The sequence below is a fragment of the Siniperca chuatsi genome, linkage group LG6, assembly GCF_020085105.1.
Source record: "Siniperca chuatsi isolate FFG_IHB_CAS linkage group LG6, ASM2008510v1, whole genome shotgun sequence".
In the NCBI taxonomy this organism is placed as follows: Eukaryota; Metazoa; Chordata; class Actinopteri; order Centrarchiformes; family Sinipercidae; genus Siniperca; species Siniperca chuatsi.
In genome coordinates, this window is record NC_058047.1 from 3,647,501 (window position 1) to 3,665,103 (window position 17,603).

At 39.1% G+C, this 17,603-nt stretch overlaps 1 protein-coding gene across 2 annotated transcripts in view; it reads right to left on the reverse strand.

Moving 5' to 3' along the window:
• The window catches only part of LOC122878341 (desmoplakin-like), a 29,397-nt gene extending 14,237 nt beyond the window's left edge, over nucleotides 1-15,160 (reverse strand). For both annotated transcript variants that reach the window (XM_044201040.1, XM_044201039.1), the window contains exons 1-17: nucleotides 14,642-15,160; nucleotides 12,383-12,476; nucleotides 11,354-11,475; nucleotides 11,059-11,209; nucleotides 9,101-9,226; nucleotides 8,135-8,194; nucleotides 7,884-8,051; nucleotides 7,434-7,538; nucleotides 7,204-7,299; nucleotides 5,877-6,002; nucleotides 5,234-5,386; nucleotides 4,832-4,986; nucleotides 4,543-4,669; nucleotides 3,302-3,488; nucleotides 2,283-2,725; nucleotides 1,981-2,159; nucleotides 174-312 (exon numbers count right to left, since the gene is read on the reverse strand). In XM_044201040.1, coding sequence (XP_044056975.1) covers nucleotides 174-312; nucleotides 1,981-2,159; nucleotides 2,283-2,725; nucleotides 3,302-3,488; nucleotides 4,543-4,669; nucleotides 4,832-4,986; nucleotides 5,234-5,386; nucleotides 5,877-6,002; nucleotides 7,204-7,299; nucleotides 7,434-7,538; nucleotides 7,884-8,051; nucleotides 8,135-8,194; nucleotides 9,101-9,226; nucleotides 11,059-11,209; nucleotides 11,354-11,475; nucleotides 12,383-12,476; nucleotides 14,642-15,024 — 2,814 coding nt within the window. In that variant the 5' untranslated portion in view covers nucleotides 15,025-15,160. The remainder of the gene's footprint in view (nucleotides 1-173; nucleotides 313-1,980; nucleotides 2,160-2,282; nucleotides 2,726-3,301; nucleotides 3,489-4,542; nucleotides 4,670-4,831; nucleotides 4,987-5,233; nucleotides 5,387-5,876; nucleotides 6,003-7,203; nucleotides 7,300-7,433; nucleotides 7,539-7,883; nucleotides 8,052-8,134; nucleotides 8,195-9,100; nucleotides 9,227-11,058; nucleotides 11,210-11,353; nucleotides 11,476-12,382; nucleotides 12,477-14,641) is intronic.
• Nucleotides 15,161-17,603: the final 2,443 nt, after the last annotated feature.

Here is a 17,603-nt window from a genome sequence, read left to right on the forward strand (position 1 = left end):
CTGATTGAGGCAGTAAATTGCAGTATTACTAATGATTCTTTAGTATTATTAGTGATTCTTTTTTACTTGTGCAATACATGTAAAAAGTTAACTGAAACGCCAATATCTTACTGAAAATTGTGATTTTTGTAAGAAATTTATTGAATAACAATGTAATATGTTTTATAAAATACCTTCAGGGTCAACATATACTCCTCCACTTCACTAGGCGAGAGAGAGGTGGTCTCTTTCTCGGTCAGTCTCGCCTCATGAACTTTCACTATGTCTTCAGCTTGTGCCACACTCTCCAGCATGACCCTTAGAGCCAGCAGCCTGATAGAGAGGAAGAAATGATGGAGAGGTGGACAAAAGTCATTCTAGAAAAATTATGTGTGAGATCAATGTCAGAGTAGCTTCCTTTACATTTGTTGGTTTAGTATTATATGATGAAAACAAGGGTACTTTAATAAGCTAAGTAACATAAGAACATCTGAAGAAGAAGACAGTTTTGATCTATGTCTTCTATGTTGCAGTGCTGCTGCTATTACAGCATCACTAATACACATCTTAAAATCAGCTTCTGGTGCAAGGCTTTTGATACTGTTGTTTACACTTTGTGAGATACGTCATGTTGTATGGATTTGATTGTTCCACTTATAGTCAGTTTAACATTTTTTTTTTCTAACAACGGTTTCCAGTCATGCCCCTGGGAATGGTGTTCAAGGTGACCCACAAGGATCAATACTGGGTCCCCTGCTATTTACTTTAGACATATAAAATATTTCTTTACCAACTCAGTATTGTAATGTGCTTTTTTATGATACCTTCTTATATGCAGGGCCAGACTGGGATAGTAATTCAGGCCAGGAATCTATCGTCAAAACAGGCCAATCTCCACATTCACAACAGACCACATATATACTGTATGATGTAAGCGTTTTGTTGAAATATTTTGTCTGTTTACTGTTTATGCCAGTAACATACATTTTACTAGTTTTAAAAAAACATCCAAAATAGTTAAAAACAGCCAAGTGTCTTCAGTTTCAAGAGTTAGTCAACTGCACTTCCATAATTAAGACAACAGGAATAAATATTCATATATATCCTTTTTTTGCACTTTTGAAGTGTTTGTTTTGCACCTGGCATTTCCTCATAGCTTATGTTTATCATCATGAAGCTCTGGTTGCTCTGAGTAACTGGAGATACTTCCACCTGACAGAAAAGAGTATACAGGTCTTTATTTTCCAGATTATTGCATATGCATCTCCTGCTTTCCTACATTGCATGATTAAGTTTTTAAAACATAGAATCAAGGTATTTGTGATATGATGTGTTGAGGGTGGCCGTGCTAGTATGTTTTTGTATTTTTTAAACACCATGTCCCTTGCTCATGAAGATATCTGTAATTTTACTGCTTATTCTACACTCCAAACTCCACCTTGATTTCATAGGAGCTCAGACTGCTGATGCTTAAATACATGTCCTCAGTAGTAATATTAATGATACAATAATGATACATCGTAATCATACTTAGGAATTTGGTAGCAGACAACTGGCTTATTGACTAAAAGTTTGAGTTCATGAGCAAACATTTTAAATGAATTCTTGTACTAGAAAATACCATTTATCATTTAAAAAAACTATTATACAACCCACTATATCTATATTTTCTATTCTAGCTTACAGGGGTATTCTATATACCATGCTGTTGCCACACATTAGGTTATAAGGCATTGCTATATAAACTGCTAAGACATTTAAAATCCTTAGTTGAATTTAAAGCTACTATGACAGTAGATTATTGACATCCTTTAAAAGTTTCTTATTACAACCCTGACGGTAAAGATGGGTTTTGCATACAATGCACCTTGCTATTGGAATACTGTAAATTGCAACAAAGACACTCAAACCTCTGAAGGAATAACATATGAATTTACACTGAATCATCTTAGTTTTGATCTTGCGTATATGAAATTTAATCTCCTCTTTGCGTAGGCTTACCGCTGTAGGTACGCTGATGAGCTGCTCTCCAGACTGCCCAGTCTTTGGTTGATGACCTCAACCTCACTGCGGAGGAACTGGGATTTATCTGAATCATTCATGCCCTCCAGCTCCTTCAAAATACGCTCCCTTAGACGTAAGTACTCCTCACGCATCGAGTCAACGTCACGCTGCACCGTCTACAGGGAAACATACACACAAATACAGTTATTGCAATGAATATGGGGAGTAAGTATTTTGAATAAGATTCGTTTTCTATACTACATGCTGTTTTTCTTGTATTTCTGAGTTTTTGTGTCTACCTCCAACTGAGTGATCTTGAGGCCACAGTCGTGCACCCCGTCGTCTCCGAGGCAGATGTGAACGTGCTGACTCAGTGTGCCCTCAGCGCCCTCCAGCCTCAGTCTGAGCGTGTGCAGCTCAGATAAGCTGCGGGAGGATGAGGAGGAGGCAGAAGAAGCAGAAGAAGCAGAAGAGGGCACTATCACCTTCCTCTTCACCGGCTCCGTCTTAGTCACTTTTACTACATCCTTCTTAACCACTTGCTCTTTTTTCACCACCTCTTTCTTCACTTCTGCTTTCCTCTCTGCCAGTTTTTTCAGCTCCATTCTCTGTCTTTCTTCTTCGAGCCTTCGTGCCTCCTCTTCGGCAGCAGCTTGTTGTTGCTGCTGCTGTATTATAATCAGCTGCTGTTGGTGTTGCTGCTCGGCTGCTTGCTGTACTTCCATTTGTTCCCGATGCGCAACTGTGAGTAGACACAAGACATGTTTTTCATAATTGTTGGAGGAAAACATGTAAGGGTGAAAAAGTCTACACATTTCTAAACATTTTTTGTCAGTAAAAATATAGATTTAGACATGAGTCAACATTGGTGGTGAGGGTGATAAATAAATGTAAATTTTGAATATTTTCATTTACAGTACATACATTTATATTATCCTAGCAAATGACACATAATGAAATTGTGACTTTTTGTGACTTCCATTAGTCTAACAAAATAATTAGAGATGTGGCCTGAATTTCTGTATTATTAATGCACAAACTGCAAAAATTCTGTTTCATTGATAAAGTAATATAGCATTAAAATAAAATACTAAAATGTAGTCAGGAACACCGTCCTCTTGTCCTTTGCTGCCATAGTTTTGATTGATGATCTTTTTGTTATAATAGTAAATAACTATATAACAAGTAAGGTAACAATGTGGAATAATAAATTCCACATTGTTACCTGTAAATCAAAATATATATGTAATGATTTTTTTTCATGCAGAGGAGGGTGAGGAGGTTTTGAGCAGTACTGTATATTTTCTGTAATACTGACTGTAAGCAGGCAGCTGCACCACCAGCTCTTTATAGTGGGTCTCGGCTCCAGTGAACTGGTTCTCAATGGCCTTCTTGTCCTCTTCAACAAACATCTGCGAGCCGTGGCAGCTCACTTTGAACTCCTCGAAGTGAGTCTCCAGGCTCTTGATAATTTGACGGTATTCCTCAGGGCGCATCTGGGCAAGCTGTACACACACACAGACACTATGTTTAAACCTATGACTTAGGTTTAAACAACATCAGAAACCAAAATCTTTACTGTAAGTGAAAGGTAAGTAAATGCACTTCATTTAAAACACTCCAATAATAATAATGCTTGTATCTGTTTGAAACTTTCCATTATGTTGGATACTTTCAGTATCACACAAAGTATAGAGTGGAGCGAAAATGGTGTGAAAGTGATAGTTTTAGTTTGGGGCTGGAGGTTCCCAGAGATTGACAGTGTTGCTTGGCTGTTTGATATTTTTCTGATGCATTGTATGTTTTGTGCAGTCTTTCAAATAAACAATAAAACGTAAAAGTAAATATAAATGCATCATTATGACGCAAGTGGTTAATATCAATAAATGTAGAAACAGCATGGCTTCTTTTGTTTCTCATTTTTAGGACTTTCTATGAAGAATTTATTAAGTGAATATGGAAAATTACTGAATGGAAAGTTATAAAAGTGTTTGTTGTATAAGTTATGAACCTTCATAGAGAGCAATGGCCTGGCGCCTGGCTGATAAATAGTCGTAAAAGTTGTAAAAGTTGAAGTTCTTACACTGTTTTTGTACAGCTTAAACAAACAAGATATAGCATATTAATTTTATGAACTTTAGAGGTGCTTTTGTTACATTTGGACAAGCCAGGCTAGCTGTTTCCCCCTGTTACCAGGCTTCATGCTAAGCTAACCGACAGCTGGCAGTAGCCTTATACTTAATGGACAGATATCAAGAGAGTGGTATCAATCTTCTCATCTAACTCTCGGCAAGAAAGCACATAAGTTGTATTTCCCAAAATATCGAACTATTCCTTTAAGTGTACATGAAAACTGTTGCCCTGAAGGTATATCTATAGGACTGGTACCGACTGACTCCTTTCCTTCTTTGTTATATCCTGGTCTGATTTTCTGTTCTTTCTTTAGAAGATTCACACATTGCATGTTGTGTGTACCATGTCCTTGGCTAAGTAAATAAATATATATTTATTAATCTAAAACAACAGAGACTGACTTCGGAGAGTTGATTCATCACTTACCATGGAGATGGTGAGGGAGTTGATGCGTCTGATATCCAGGAGACAGTACTGCCAGGCAGTGAGACTCTTAACGTTGATGTACAGCTGATTCCAGATTGACAGGATGGCCTCATAGTACTGCTCGTTCCTTTGGATAACACAGAGACAAAATTGAAACCTTTACTCACAACAACAAGGTTTCTTGTATCTCAGCCAAGAACCGCATATTCATTTAATGTGTTCCTTGACCCAGAGTTATAAAATCATCATCATGTGTTAGGACCCAAACCAAACTATTTTTGCATCTTACTTGTTGGCCAGACTGATGCTGAGTGGATTGGGAGGTGGTACGATCAGGCACACAGAGGGCACCGACATAGCTAGTCCTCCCGGGCCTGTAACGTCCCACTTAGTGCGTTGACTGTTGTCCTTTAGGATCGCCTCATTACCCTTACAGATCACCTTCTGTAGAGCCCAAAGAAAATTCATTTTATCAATGAATAAATAAATAAATAAACAAACAGAATCAAATCTGGCTCCACAAGACAAGTCTTAGAAAGTTTTAAAAATATACCTAATTAATCAGAGCATTTTAAACCCACAGAAGGCTCTTGATCCTAAAGGCTTATTACCAACTGTGTGTATATGTAAGAGTCAGTGGCTTAAACATACAGTATGGGTGAGACTGTGACGTGATGATTAGAAAACTGACCTGGTCTTGTTTGAAGTCACACAGGGCTTTGACGATGACGGGGCTGCTGCTCTTCTCTTCAGGGTTTCTGGGTTTCAGTCTCACAATGCTTTTGGACCTGTTCACCAGATGTTGAACCTGCCTCTTGTTTTCCATAATCTTCTCCTTCTCCCTCTGGAGAAAAAAAACAAAAAGATCACTAACAATAATAATAATAATGCAGATCAATAATTATTATTACAAGATGTAGCTGCTGTGTAGCTTATTAAAACAGAAAAAAAGGATTTAAAAAAATCCAAAAAAACACACAATGAAAAAAGGATGAAACTTGAACAGATGTAATAAGAATAAAATAGAGGGTAGCACCAATAAATTACAACAGGACAAAACAGCTTATGGCAATGAAAAGACCAAGTTATAATGGTGAGTTTTGACAATCTACAGATTCAGCCATTCTGACATTATATGAGAAATTTAAAAAAGTTTAATCCCCCAAGCCAGCGACAGATGTGTTCGGCAGCCCTTCAGTTTTGCTTTGCTAAAAGTCTAAAGTCAGATGATTGAGGCCTCAGAATGTATCTTTGCTTAATTTCAGTGCTATGACACTTTCCCGCCCTTTGATAAAGCCCAGCTGATCTGTTTTTGCTGTAAGAAGCTGTTGCACCTCCAGTCCCCTGAGGAGCTCCAGTAGGTCCTCCAGTGAAGTGTTCTTGTCACAGGTGACCATCTTACGGACCGTCTCATGTTCCTTCTGCAGGGTGCTGTATGTCTCATTGGCCTCCTTGAAGAACTATTGATAAACACATAATGTTACGTAAGTCTGACATTTATATAAAAGAGTTAATTAGGTATACAAATGATGGGGTTTTTCCACAGTGTTATTTAGTGAAGGGGGCCAGCTTCACTTTACACATTACACATTAGGACCACATCTGTTAACATCAGAAAAAAATGTATGCACTTTCATGAAATAACATTAACCTTTAGGGGGAAAAAAGCAGAGGTCCTTTATCACACAGCAAAGCCCCTATATTCAATAAGTGAGGCTACTGTTTAGACCACCATATGGTAACTTAATTGAGATGAGAGGTATCAGTATTTGTCTGATTCAGCTCAGCACACGACAGTGACTGATTAATCACATCATACGTTCCCTTTGCATCAATTAACGCCACTATGTGTAGAATTTTAATGTGACGGCTAGGGCTGGATCTGTGGGAGGGAAGCAGCATCCACTGCTGTCTGCCAAAGTGTCTTTTTTTATACTACCACTGGGGTCGCAAAAAAATTTAATTTTTTTAAAACTCCACACATTGTAGCTTTAATCATCAGAGCGGAGTGTCGCAATGTTGGGAAACGTATGCTTAATCAGTCACAATCAGATGAGGGCGTGTACGAAAAAATTCAGCGCATAAGCATAGGACTGCTGAAAGTGCAGAGAGAGACAGGAGTATGATATAAAGCAAAGCATTACAAGATGACTCTGTCAGGAGGTCCTGAAGGGTTTGTCAGTATGCTAACCTGCATTAACTGATTTGACCACTTGGAGGCAGCGGAACAAGCTGTAAACACAACACTGACATATTATCTCCTTATAAAACTGTTGTGCAAAATGTGTTAGCAAACAGTTGCCTGTTTACACATCCAGCAAACACAGAGCAACATTAGCATTCAGTTGGAGATGTGTTTCTGATGACCTACTGAATGTACTGTAAGTCCAATATTCAATCTCCTTTTAGCTCTGTTTTTGGTCTCCACAACGTTGATGAGAGTGGTGAGAGTGAACCAAAACAGTAAAGTTGCGGGCCGTAAAAACCAAAACAATGACCTGAAAGATGCAAAAAAGCTCTGTAGAGCTGAGGGTCCCTTAATAATTCTCTCTGGGTTTGTCACTACGAGTAACACCCTTTACATTACACAGTCATTTCATCAATTGTTAATATAAAAATATTTATCAGAGCAGCTTTAAGTTGTATGTTTTGTCATGTTACCTGGTTGTAAGCTGCATTCTCCTTCAGATGAACATCAATGCACTTGGTAATTTGAAGGAGCCAACTCCACTGAGTCTGCAGAGTGTCCTTGTAAGCCTGAAAAGATGCACAAACACAGACAAAAAAAAAGAGACAAGGCTCTCACTTACACATTTATAAATGCGTGTAAACACTGTGTATTGGTCTGAGATTTCTACAAAGATGCACACGATGAATGGATTGGTCCACACCTCGATCTTGTCTGAAGCTGGATGGTTGTTCTTCAGGAGGGTATCCACTTTGGCTTTCAGTTTATTCAGGTCCTTCTCTTTTTCCTCCAGGGCACTCATCAGTTTCTGTTACATAAAATGAGGTTCAGTAATCACAGGGGACACAGAAAACATCAGGATGCAGATGGAGGAACACTCTGTGGATTCGCTCTAAGTGGATGACTGACTGCAGCTGCCAAAATCCAATCTATCACAGATGATTGCTCTCTTATGAGATGCAGAATAACTTTATAAAAAGGCATTAGTGTAATTTAGACTCAGGATTGCCAAGAATGTTAATCGACTAGAATGAAGCTCTTAAAAATTGAAATTAAACATGAATTTCTGTAGCGTCAAGGTGCCAAAATCAACCCAATTCTCTCCTGGTTCTCACTGAACCTTTGAACCTTCAATCATGTCCGTTTTACTAACCGAATAGCTCTCCTGCTTCCGTGGGATGTACTGGTCGATGTTCTTGTCTCCCCAGTCAAACATCAGCTCCTCCTCCTCCCTGCCGTTCACCCACATGATCTCTTTGGACATTTCCTGAATGATCTGCTGTAAATCTTGCAGCTGCTGAGTCCGACGAAATGACATTTGCTGGCACGGGAGAAGGAAGTGAGTTTAAATACATGACCAACAATTACAGTACCGTACAAATACAGTGTTTGTCTTTCTTTTACCTGTAAACTGTCCCATTCTTGGTCCAGAGCATGAAGATTTCCTTTGTCTCCTTTCTTAATCTATGGGAAGAGAAGATGTTATCTTGCATGAAGCAAAATGAAACAAAAATCCCACAAAAATTTAACTTGTTAATCTTTAATCTATCCCTAAAAAATAACAAACACCCTAATCTATAAACTAAGGTGTTATCTATAGCAGCCAGAGATCTTTCAATATATCCATAAATTTGAAAAGATGAAAACCAAACTAAACTAAAAACACCTTAATTTACCTTTACCTCTGATATATCAAGGTCAAATTTAATTTCAATAATAAAGACAAGCTCCATTCTATGGTCCAGGAAAAAAACACTGAACCTCAAAACTGAACCTTTTTTGTTAACTTATTAACATATTTAAATGAAATTTGGCAGATTCTCAAGTCTGGATCCCACAGTAGGTTGTGCTAAACTGGAATGATCTATCAAATTATTACCTCTGCCAAGGAGGTAATGTTTTATTTATGTTAGTTGATGTTAAGTTTATTTTATGTCCCTTGGTTGAATAGCTCCTGTTAAGAGATTTCAATGAAATTTGGAAGAAAAGTTATGAGCAAGTGGTGAGGGTTTTGGTCCAGATCCATATTTTTCCTCATAAACTGCTGCACTTGCTGGCACATGAATCCCATCCTTTGTCTGTCTTTGTGTATTCTGATGCAGAACCAGATCCAGGTGCAGATTTACAAGCTGTATTTTTCTATTGCATTATTAATTAATTTAGAGGATTATGCATCCTTAGGAAGAGGTACTGTATTGTATGTACTGTTCTTTCTGGTTGTCTAATAGAACAGGTATTTGAATCAAATTATGACAAATGCAAGCAAGAAACAGTTTATTGGGGATTCTGCCGACAACAGATTTGGCATTATTTTCATCACAGCAATAATGACACTATGCATGCTATCGCAATGGAGTGGTGTGAACCCACCAGGTCGTCTCTGGCTCGGTCCAGTTCAGAGCTCCTCTGGATGGAGCTGTGAAACTTCTGGTGGCTGATGAGCTGCTGCTCAATGGCTGCAGGATCGTCTCCCCAGGAAGCTGTTTCAATCAGACGCTGAAACACCAAACAGACACAGAAACATGTATTTTTAAAAAATCAGCACACAGCACTGCACAGCAGAAATACACACTGAGCAATTAGTGCAGCTAAAAACAAACGAGAGTTCATTTTGAGACAGCAAAACAACTGGCTCACAACTCTTATCAGAAACACATATTTCAAGCTCAAATATGTAGTTTTCATAGTTTTTTCAAACATTTGCCTGATAAGCACATAATGTCACCAGCAGGTGGTGCCAGAGAAACAAGTTGGATCAGGAATTCTGTGAATTTATGAGCCTCTTTACTGAAAACATCTCAGGAATCTAGCAGAAGAAAATTGGTCTGAGAATGAATCCCTGCAGAACTTCCCAAAAACATGTGTGTGTCTTCTTGTGTGTTCTTTTTTTCTTTCAATTCCTCATAAATTCACTGTTGTTAATGTCAGACATAGTTGCTTACGAGCATTACCACTTCACCATCCAGTGTCTCTGACAACACTTAGCAGAGGAATGCTTTCATGTCTAAACTGTGTAAATGTTGTCTGCACAGTATTCTGGTTTAATGAGATCTGCCAGTCAGTTCACTGGCACTGTTTACTGCTTTTCTTAAAGTGATACTCCACTCAAAATCCAGCTTCTGAGTATGAATGACCCCTTTTTGGCTACAAAAATGGCTGTAAAAAGATGTCTTTTTAATGCATTGAGGTACCATATTCACCTTGTCCTTTTTTAAAATCTGTGTTTTGCAGAGTGTCTGCAGCTTCCATTAATGTACATTTCAGATTTTGAAATACCAATAGAAAATGAGATCTAAAAAAAACCTAAAAACATTTTGAGATATTTGAGAGTGAAATTAAGATGCCAAACACTTTTTATTAAAGGAACAATCCGCAATCGGAATGTAAACAAAATGATCATCCCTCCACCAAAAATTAAAAAGCCAAGACCTCCAATCACTCTCAAATTGATTGACAGGTCTTTAAATAAAAAGAAAAAACTCTAAGTTATGAATGTTTTATGATGTTTCTAATGGTTTGTTTATATCGGTTGTGCTTGATAAAACAGTCATACACATTTTGAATTAGGATTTTCTGAGACAACCAAAATGCCAATTTTTCTTAAAGTGTATTTGAAATATATGATAAAAAAAAAAAACACACATAGGGTCTTCGATCATGTTCAAGATCTTTTTAAGGCCTTTTTAGAACTTAATTTCAGACATTTCCAAAACTTGCAGCCACCATGATTTTATTTGTCTTCCAGATTTTATTATCTGAGAACCAATGCACATAGCATTCAATGTTAAGTCACACTGTCCTTTCTCCCATTCTGCACTGACAGGATGAACACTGATGCCTTGTTTAGATGAAAGAAAGAGAAAGATTTTGAATAAATGATGTATTAAATTGTTGCACTCAAACTTGTACATTTGCTATAACATTCATAAATGCTAGTGCTTGAAATAATGTTCATAACTTCACAGTCTTTCTTTGGGCAGGGCACACTTACGCCGTATAAAGAGGACAGTCTAGACCTGCTCTATAGGAAAAGTGCAATGAGATAACTTTAATGGGTAAATGATACATATGCAACAGTTATTTCTGATGTTTACTTTACTGTTACATTACTTGGCAGAGAATAAAAATCAGGACTGTCGCTCTGCCTGAACCTGCTACAAGAGGGAAGTGAAGAGGGAAGAGAGTGTGGGTGTGCATGATCTTGTACTTTGAACTTTATGACATAAGACCTTCAGAGTGAGGACATTTTGGTCCTTAAAGTGCTGTTTAAGACTTCATTTTGGGGTTTTTGGGTGTGTGTGTGTGTGTGTGTGTGTGTGTGTGGACACCTTGCGCTGTGCCATCCAGGACATAGCGTCGTGGAAGCTTCTTCCAGGCTCCTCCCAGGCTCCGGAGCTCCCTCTGGTGCTCCTCCTCCTCTGCATGGTGCCTGTGATGGCCATGTGGACCCCCTTCAGCTGGTCGTTACACATCTCCAAACTACGGATTAGGAAGAGTGAAAGGACATTTGGCAAGAATTGTATGTATATTATTTCAGTTACAGATAGGATTTTAAAAAGGGTGGGGGTGGGGGGTCAGAAGAGGAAGAAAGAAAGAGAGAAGTCAGGGAGAAGTCTTCCTCACGTCCTGACTACGTTGTCATTGGGCTGTCCCAGTTGTCTCAGGTCCATCGCGCAGCTCTTCAGCTGCTCGATGGTCTCTTTAGCCAACACCATGTAGCGCTCTGCGTCTCCCGGAGCACTGCCCTACAACGCAGAAACAAAACATTCAGAGAGGTTTCTGTCAATGTTTAAATGTGCAAAATGTTGGATTTTTAGATTTGTAAATTGAGAAACAACCAAATACCCTGCACAACGTTCGTCACTTTTATCCATTTTCCTTAATGTCTACCAACCGAAAAATTTTAGCGAGTACAAGTATCTGACAGTGTGCTCCTTCTTGGTTTTTGGGTTTTTGGTCCAGTGCACCTGTCATTAAAACTTTATGTTGTGCAAAAAGCTTTGCTGATATTTTTACCTGTTGGGTTTTTTCAATATGACACAGAGCCAACTACTCTGTCTGTGTTCCCTTTAGCAATTGCAGTACTGTCACTTTACAATGAATTTGCCAGATTTGTGTTGACATGCCAAAATGTCAAAATCCCGCAGAAAAACTCCATGAGAAAGACCTTAAAATTTAATGTCTTTTGAAATGAAGTAATAGGAGTGATACTCAGTATTTCGCAAATTTCAATCAACTAAAGCCACACAGGCGTGAGGAGGGGTCAGAGCGGGGGATACTAGTCAACAAGCTTTTAAATCACACCCACACGTCACTCAAGTATACAGCATGGATTGATGCACTTCTGGTGAACTTTGCAGAAAAACAAATAATTCACAAGAAGTTGCTCAACACGAAGCTGAGGAGGCGTGTGAGTGCTGTCACTTAAATGTATGCAGAACTCACTCTGACTGTGTTAAAGCTATCAGTGGATTCATTGACAGTTCAAATGTTGCTCAAGGGGGTTTGGCTCCAAAAACATACCCAACAGAGAGATAAAGAAAATGATTTTATTATCAGCCTGGTTCCTCTTACATGTGCTGACACTTCCTCATCCAGTTTTTCCAATTTACAACCAAACAACACTTCATTACATAATAAGTCACGACTCACAGACTGAAGGGCGTATTCGGCTTTCTTCAGGTAATCCTGGCACTGGCCCTGTAGGATCATGGCCCTCTGGTGGATGGCACTGAGGTTGGAGCCACTGCAGGGGGCAGCAGAGTAAACTCATCACCATCATATTTGTATCAAAGGCATATCCACCACAATATCACTATTTAGACCAGTGGTTCCAAACTTTTTTACTATTTGACCCCTTAAAATTAATTGGAATCATTGCATATGTTAATGAATTGTGAGCAGTTTCATCAAAAAGTGAAATGTCTTTGTTCAATATTTTTGGCGACCAGTATTTTACAAAAAAAAGCTACATTTTGTCAGAAAAAAATTATATAATTTTGTGCAGCAGACCTATGTTTTGTCTTCCTCTTTCCTATCGTGTTGATCATCTCGTCGCCCCTGAGATTTATCTTGTGGGAACCACTGATTGAGACCACATGTCCTGTCCTGTCCTCTTCAGGTTTGGGGTCACTTTCTGTCCTAATAATTTCCTAGACAGAAGTTTATATGTAATGGAAATTTCTTGGGAGTTTTTCTGCAAAGGGTCATGTTGTTAGGCACTAATAATAGTGAAAATCGCTAAAAATACAGACGATTATGTACTATTGTCACTATTATTAGTGCCTAACAACATGACCCTTTGCAGAAAAACTCCCAAGAAATTTCCAAATACAGTTGATTATGTACCTCAAAATATGATAAAACGATACTGGATTTTTGAGGCCGATACTGGATTTTGATATTTGAGAGTTAATACAATCTGATAACAATACATCGGCTGATATTCATTTTTTTTTTTTAAACATGACATAAACAAAGAATCTTTCATCATAAATGGTCTCTGTTGGACCAACTATAAAATGGAGACACTGTTTCTAAACAAAGTCAAACATATCTTTGGCATTTCTGTACTGCAGGTTCTTGTTACTTATCAGTCGATATGTGTGCCGATAACGACATATCTCGCAAAACTTCCCCTAAACTAACGCACACCACCACAGAACAAAAAGACGCTGACTGCAAAAAACAGCAATGAAAAAAGATCAAAACATCTGCACACTTATCTCCTTTGCACCAAATGTATTATCTAAGCTTTTGGTCACAAAGACCTTCGTCAGAGCCTGAGGATATTGACACATCTGCCATAAGCTGATATCGGCTGATATATCCGCCCAGTCGATTTATCTGTCTGTTTCTAGTGACTACTAAATAATTGTGTGGCTTCGTCTTTTCCACTGCCACATCTCTACTTTTTCTCCACACATCAAAAAACTCCATTACATGAAGTTATTAAGAAATAATCGGACCCAGAAACTAATAAACATCTTTCATGTTACAGGAGGCGTCTTCGTGTCAAACATCTTGTGATCATGTCGGCCAGAGGTTCTCTGCCCTTTTCTAAAAGTACCACAGTGACATATTTCCTCTGTGGATGATGGTGTGGAAGGTCTGAAACTGAACCACATGTTTCTGCAATAAGTGAGCTAAGCTGTTGCAGCAGAGGGAGCTTAGCAGTTCACTGTGAGCTATAAATCAAACTTAGTATTTCTCTCCAGGGAGGGAAGCTGCTGTGCAGAGAATAATTTATAATTCAAAAAATCTGGAAAACACAGAAGCCAAGTCATTATTGAAACATTGAGACATGTATTACAGTGCAGCCTTGTTTTATTATCACTGTGTATGATCAATTATGCAAGAAAAGAGTCAGGTATTGGTAACTCCTTAAACAAACAAACTATGAATGCACACCAGCCCAGTGCTTTGTAAAATTTGCTAAAAAGTACATGCAATCTTACTTCAGTTTGTATGGAGACTGGAGACAATCATTTTGTGGAGCATTAAGTCATACAATTCAGTTCAACAGGTGTAAAGTTCCTAAACTCAGTGAAACAAATGCTAATGTCAGCTTATTTCCGACATCACAGCTGTGAAATTTGCAGAAGAAAAGCATTTCCCTGTAATTATGGTCCCTGCAAATATTATCATGCATTTGCTCGGTGAATTGGGTGTTTGAGTTGCAAATGCCAGAGCTTTTTGGCTTAAGGACTATTATGTGTATACGGGGTGTGCAGGGGCGAAATAAATACCGGGATACAACTGTCATGATTAATATTTAATAGCAACCAGCTTTTTTAGACTGACGTGCATCCCCCTGCAGTGAGGGCAGCAGAATGCCCCCTGGTTCACAGAGACAGGCAACAGGTGGCAGGGAGGAGAGCAGATACAATTAACCAGAAAATGAATTCGTACCTCATTCCGCCTGCCATTCCGCTCACCATTCCGCCTGCCATTCCGCCTGCCATTCCGCTCGCCATTCCGCCTGCCATTCCGCTCACCATTCCGCCTGCCATTCCGCTCGGCATTCCGCTCGGCATTCCGCCTGGCATTCCGCTCACCATGCCGCCTCCCTTATTGCTTATCGTTGCGCCTCCCATGCCGCCTCCCATTCCGCCTATAGAGGTCTTTGAAAAGGTGTAGGTGTTGTATCCGTCCATGTAGGGATCGTATCCATTACCGCCTCCGTGCACGACCTCGCTCCGTGCGTAATGGTGGGTCCCCCCACCAGTCAAATCCCCTTTGGAGCCGCTCCTGCGGCTCATGTTCAGGGCCTTCTGAGACCCGTACAAACTCATTCTGACAAGCAAACGGCAGCCAAACCGACTCCGTGGAAACTACCGGGGTAAGCTCAGCGGACGGAGGAGAGGCGCAGCAGGCAGGTTGTCTCTCGGTCTCCACCTGTCCGCCCCGGTCCCTCTGGTGCAGACTGCAACAAACGGCACTGGAGGGTAGGTTTTGGAGGCGGGTGACCACACCTCTCTGTCTCGTTTCTCTCCGTGCCACTCCCCTCCAAACTCAGCTGGAGGACAGGGTGTGTTCCTGCTCTTGTAGTTCTATCTTTGTGAGGACACATTTGACTTTCAGACAAGTGAGGACATTTTTAGAAAAGTTCTGATATTTTTGGAAAGGGAAGACATGTTTGGGAAAGTGGGGACAAATCCAAAGTAGGAACATTTTAAAGTTACTCACATTTTGGAAAGTGAGGACATTTTTAGAAAGTGGGGACTTTTTCGAAGTAAAGACATTTTGGAAAGTGAGGACAGTGAACAGTGACAATATTTTTGAAAGTGCTGGAAAGTGAGGACATTTTGTCTGGTCCTCGCTGCTTCAAAGGGCTGTTTGAGGGTTAAGAAGTGGTTTCAAGTTTAAGGTTAGAATAAGGTTTGCATTAAGGTTGCGGTTAGGGTTAGGACCTGGAATGCATTACATCCTCACAAGTATAGAAGTTGATCATGTGTGTGTGCCCTATAGTATGCACAACTTTTCTAATAACTTTTGTAAATAAATGTATTGATCATTCAAAAAATAAATAAATAAAATGAATATATAACATAATATAAAATCCACATAGATAACTACATAAAGATGCATACAATATTTAGATTCAAACATGTTTTAACTTTAAAATATCTTTTAAAATGAAATTTACATGCACAATTTCTGTGCTACTTTTAAAAACATATTTCGATATCTCAAAACAACTTGTAACGTCCGCAGTCTGCAATAACGGACTATTTTTAAGTGACAGCTGTAAAGGTCAAAGAGCTTCGAGCCAAACTGCTGCAGTGACCAGGTGATGCATCCAGTGGAATTAGAAACAACCAGCCACAGTGCATCTCTGTCGCCTCCTCCTCAGGTCTTTTCAAACTGCATACACACACACACACGCGCCTCCAGCCTATGGGTGGGACTCACAGGAAAAACAAGTTTGACAGCTGTTCTTGAATTGACAGTAACTTTGGTGATGTTATCATCACAGTTCACTGTTCAAATAGGATAAATGGAAAAAGAGAAACTTATGAAAACAGCCCTGATTTACTGATTCATGCTTTATTCAGTCATGTCCCACTTATTTTGTTTACTCTTATTACTTATTATATATTAAATGTTTTGTGCTGAGTTACAGTTACAATATAGAACTAACAGGTATGTTCTTTGCAGCATGTGCTTACTGAAAGTGTTGGTGGCCCTCTGCCTCAAAATTTTTATTTGTCCACTTTGGTGCCTGCAAAACGAATGACATTCAACATCTTCAGCTGTACTTTGTGCTAAGAGCTAATTAGCCAATGTTAGCATGTTAACACGGCAAACTAAGATGGTGAACATGGTTAACATTATATCTGCTAAACATCACCATGTTAGCATTATCTTTGTGACCATGTTGATTTTAGCCTACAGCCTCGCAGAGCTGCTAGCATGACTGTAGACTCTTACTCTTGTTCTCATTTGACCTTTTCTCTGACCGGGATCCTTTTTCTGCCAAAACAGCAGCACAATGTACGCAGGATTAACAATTTACAGAAGGAAGAAGAGCAAGGAAAGGAAGTACAGATGATAATGAATTCCAATGTTGTATTTGCATGTTGTTATTTCTGAGTCAAGACCGATCATGTCACACTTTTCATGCAAGCCTTGGCGCAGAAGCCAAGGCATGCTTGACTTCTTCTGACTTTTACCTGATACAGTCCACTAGCACAACTAATAATAATAATAATAATAATAATAATAATGATGATAATAATAATAATTTAAAAAAACAAGAATAACAATAACATATGTTTGCCAAGAGCTTGAACCCAGACCCTGCTGTTCAAGGATAGTCTGCCTACACCACTCTGTCACCCAATAAACTCAGCAGCCATTGAGGAATGTAGCGTGTGTGTGTTTGTTTGTAAGTGTGTGGGATTGTGAGTTATGAGTATGACTATGCAAGAGTGAAAGTACGAGAGAGAGAAGCAGGAAAGGGTATATTATAGAGTGTTTGCTGTTTATGATTTATTGCAAACAGTTGTTTTCCATTAGCTCAAGCATAATTGCAGACTTGGTGTGGATGACTGGCTGCAGAATCATTTTTACCCATCGTATTTTGGGATATGATGATAAATCCAGCAGCTCTGCGCACAGACTCTTGTATTGGTATCGACTTAGTCTTGGAGATTTTGTGTGCTCGCAGTGAGTGATTCATGAAGATAATCAACTGCTCTAACATTTTTCTCAGGGGAAAAAAAGTCCCACCTTCCCATCATGTTATTCCCTGTGGCAAATGACATTCAAGAACACGCCTTTGCCTGCACATAAAGTCAGATAGATACACACCTTTTGCGAAAACAACATTCCTTTCTTAAAAGCTACACTTTGTGTCCTAATTTGCAGC